General features: G+C 47.7%; 1 protein-coding gene across 1 annotated transcript; it reads right to left on the reverse strand.

Annotated features, from left to right (window-relative positions):
- Positions 1-911: 911 nt before the first annotated feature.
- Positions 912-3,025, reverse strand: tcap (titin-cap (telethonin)). Its single transcript, XM_083649051.1, has 2 exons — positions 2,674-3,025; positions 912-2,360 (listed from the first exon to the last, which is right to left on the reverse strand). Exons 1-2 carry the CDS (start codon positions 2,823-2,825, stop codon positions 1,970-1,972), a joined length of 543 nt encoding a protein of 180 aa, XP_083505177.1. The 5' UTR covers positions 2,826-3,025; the 3' UTR covers positions 912-1,969.
- Between the last annotated feature and the right edge of the window lie 1,124 nt (positions 3,026-4,149).

Consider the following 4,149-nt stretch of genomic DNA (forward strand, 5'->3'; position numbering starts at 1 on the left):
ACCAGTCCTTTTTTCTTTACACAAGTAACTATTCTACTTAAGTAAAGAGTGTGTGTACTTTTCCCATCTCTGGTAAGATAAGGGAGGCAGTGTGTCCATCATAGCACTACACACTATTAGGCAACATGAGGAACATTGTGTTCTGGGCAGGGAGAGAGCAAACAAGACACGAGGCAGAACATGAGGGAGAGATGATGGACAAGTGGTAAGTGGTCAGTAGACTATGTACGCAAATGATCAGAGACAAGGATCCAGCACAGACATCCGGCTATTAATTTCAGCCTGTCTGGCAAGATTTCCCCTTACAGTCAGTCTATAACGATGTCTCCTTCAATATAGAGGGATAAATACGGTAGTATGTATTCATGTATTTTCCATTCATTTTCCTTTGTTGCAGTATGTTCTACTGGTGTTTTTGCACACCTTTCTTACTGTAACTCATGTATTTGTTTCATTCATGTATTTTTGATTCTGTTGGTTGTTTGCTATATTCTTATTTACCCCCCCCCCCCTTTTTTTTGGTCTTTGGTGTATCCTATTATTTTTTTGCTACCACAAGTTTCCCCCAAGGGAACAATAAAATTCAATCCAATGCAATCTAACCATGCAGCAACTATATTTCTATGATCCTGCCCATGGCTGCAGGACAGTGTTTATCCTATCAGCATTAGCCTAGCTCAGCTGTTGCTGCCTGGTCAGAAGCCTGTATGAAGCATTGACTGTATGAACCAGCTTACAAGTTAGCTTTGACTTCTATCCATCTACCATCCAATATAATCAAAGTAGGATCATGATTATATTGCAAAGCAGGATTATATTATATTGCATTCCAAACAGGAAACACACTGGCACAGGAGTGAAAAGTAATTCAACTTTTATTAGTAAAAATAATAAAAATAATTCTCTAGGGAAAAAACATTTCAACATCACTGCACACATTTCAATCTCTGATATGCCAGTACAGGTTCAAGGAACTCTCAAGCTGTTCACTTCTTCTATCGAATACATGACATCAGCTGACAACAGCCCTAAAGGACGCTTCATTACATCCTGCTGTCAAGTCCTCCTGATTAGAAGTGTCAGCACATAATATACGCACACACACATTGACACATACAATATATACAGCTTCCTGTTCCTGCATGGCACTGGCTTCTGTGCTCTTTACAAGGATCAAAGAGTGTCAAGGGCTTTCAGAGTCCTGGAGGCTGACCAGCATTGTTCTTACAAAACTGGAGAGCTGACGCCAAGGCACGTCCATCAACCCCCATCCCCATCCGTTCCACTCCCCCCTCTCTCTTTCCATTCCTCCTCACACTTTTCTACCTCTCTTCTTCTTCTTCTTCTTACAAGTCATTTTCTATCTCAACTTATTGCTAATGCATATCACATATAACAGGTATAACTGATACACAATCGCCCCAAGAACACTTTCATTCCCCATTTTGAAGATATTTTGTACATAAAAAAAGAAAAGCGAAATTGCATGCAAGCATGCAATGCCGCTTGACAGCCATTCTTCAGTAAATGCCATTTGGCCTGCGCAAATACTTGGTGGAAAAAAAACACAGGGTCACGGGGAGTGAGTCCATTGTGGGAACAGCAGACTGGAAACTGACTACTCTTTTCCAGGCAGCGGGGAGATTAGCCTGTGGCACAGCTGAAAGCACACACCCCACAGCACATGTCTGCCTCTCCATCACAGCATGGATGCCTCCACATAACCATCCCTAATACCACTGAGCACCAAATGCCAACCATGACAAAGGCTGACATTTACATGGTGCTGTGCTTGCCAAGGTGGGATAGATACACTGATAGTGCTAATGATCTATGTGCGCTCCATGATGAATGTCACTATAGGGATAAATCTATATACATCTTTCCTTGCTCTTTCCCGACACAATGACTATCCTCTCCCCATCCTCCCTGTCTCTCTCCCTAACATCCCCGCTCTCTCGTTCTCTTTTCAGCCTCTCTGGGCCTCCTGCGACATGGAGCGGCCCAGGGTTTGGGGCGCTTTGGCGAATTCCATGCGGGTGGGCTTGACGGGCGGGAGGTCTTTGGTGATTTCGTCCACCGTCCTCTTGAGGGGACAGGCTCCGTCCGGGATGGGGAAGGGCCGCAGGTCCTCCTCGGTGTGCGGGGCGCCGCGGCCCAGCCTGATGCCCAGCTCCGCGGGGGTGAAGATGGGCAGTGGGAGGGTGTTCCTCTTGGGCAGCAGCTGGTGCTCCCTCACCCCTCTCTCCACGGTGCCCACCCTGTAGACGCCGGAGGGGCAGCCCTGGACCAGGGAGCGGGCCTGCCACTGTCGGGACAGAGTCTCCCTGCGAGAGTCGTCGTTCATGTTCATCGTCTGCCTGCGAGCAACGGAGAGAAGATGAAGTTAGGAACTGTGGGAACTGCTGATGATTTACTTAGTTAATTAGACAGAAATTGCCTTCTGGCAAATGACGAATCCTACCAAGAATTCAGCAATTGCTACAAAGCTGATTCCAGTCCATAGTTTATGATCAAAAGGAAGCTTTACAGAGGCAACCAAAATGAGAGCCAGGGTGTCATTAGTATCTAATATCATCTGATAATAATAATCTTCATCTGATCACAGAGGCTTAGAAGACATTCTGAGTCCCTGGTGTTCAGTGCTACCTCATATGTGCTGTTAGCTCTCACCTGTCCTGGGCTCGAGTCCTGAGGTTGAGGCTGAGCCAGTCAGCGGTGTAGCTTTCCCTCTGAGATGTGTTCTCCTCCCGCACGCTGCAGGCCAGCTCAGCTCCCACCACAGCCCCGTCACGCTTCTCCATGGAGGTGCACACTTGCATCATCTCTGCTGTCTTCTGAAGATGTGTCTGTCGACTTGTCAGGCTTTTATCTCCTCCGCTGGCTATAGGGTCTCTGCTGCGGCTCTCTTGAGTTTGGTGCTCAGATCAGTCGTGTCTGTCTGGTGTGTGGAGATGTTTGCCCAGGGAGACAGTGATGCTTCAACCAGATGCTGCTCTTCTCTGTCCTACTCTGTGTCTCTCTCTCTTCTTCCTGCTGTCTATGTCTGGGCTGGGGTCTGTCCAGGACTTTTATACACGTCCTGTTGCTATTTCTGATCCATGTTGTCACTGTGTGTGCTGACATCCGACACCAAGCGCTCCCTGTCTCATTACCCCCACCACCACCCCGAGAGCTGGCAGTGACTCTGTGGACGGGGTTACGGGTAATTGGACTGGAAACCCCCTCATACCCAAATTGTATGCCCAATCACCTCCATAATCCTAACACTTTCCACTTCAGCTGTGATATCGGCGTCTTTGGAGATGAAAGCGCTCCCGCCGCAGAACACAAACATGGAGTCACTCTATATGGAGATTACATACGCGTGCAGACAGACACACACACAAGGGGTTTGTGCTTGGTAGAGGAATCTTAATGGTGATGTGGTCTTGATGTACATAGTACATGGAGCCGCATGTCGCTAATGTGGAAAGAGATAAGCCCACGGTGACAATGCCACGGCTGTTCTTCATACACAAAGGGTATTTCACACAGAGATCACATCTGGCACTTGGAGGCAGAGGGCTATAAGAAGTGACAGAGCGGCACCGTGACATCCTGTCGACTTTTATATTCATCATATAATTGAAAAAGAGGTTTATTTGACAGGTGCACCTCGTGATCACATCAAACTCCTCTCATTAGATGATGCCCGTACTGCAGTGAGAGCTCCATCCCCATCCCCAGTGATTCATTACCTCGGTGACAGAGCCACGCCATATTCACCTCAGGTTACAGCACACACACACACACACACACACACACACAGCCAGACGCACATGTGCGCACGCACATACACACACGCACGCATGCACGCACACACGCACACATATACACACAGACACACGTGCGCAGTCTGCGCACACACATACACACACACACACACCCACACCTGTGCGCACGCACACACACACGCACCCACACAAACAACGACACACACACACACATTCACACAGATGATGGTCAATTTTCGTGACATTATAGATGGTTTTCACTGAATTGTCAGTCCTGTCCTAGGAGTCCTGACAGTCCTGTCCGACTGTAGCTAAAGTTGGGGTTAGGGTTAGCTACTAGCAAACACTGCAACAGGAAGTCAGCTGGGGTTCA

This window comes from Poromitra crassiceps, assembly GCF_964638095.1.
Source record: "Poromitra crassiceps genome assembly, chromosome: 13".
NCBI classification, from domain to species: domain Eukaryota; kingdom Metazoa; phylum Chordata; class Actinopteri; order Beryciformes; family Melamphaidae; genus Poromitra; species Poromitra crassiceps.

What these genes read in the sequence shown, in the direction of transcription:
- tcap (XM_083649051.1), bottom strand. Translation starts at nt 2,825, where the DNA reads ATGATGCAAGTGTGCACCTCCATGGAGAAGCGTGACGGGGCTGTGGTG. An exon ending in AGGACTCGAGCCCAGGACAG is followed by an intron (nt 2,361 to 2,673) that starts GTGAGAGCTAAC and finishes CGTTGCTCGCAG; the next exon opens with GCAGACGATGAACATGAACG.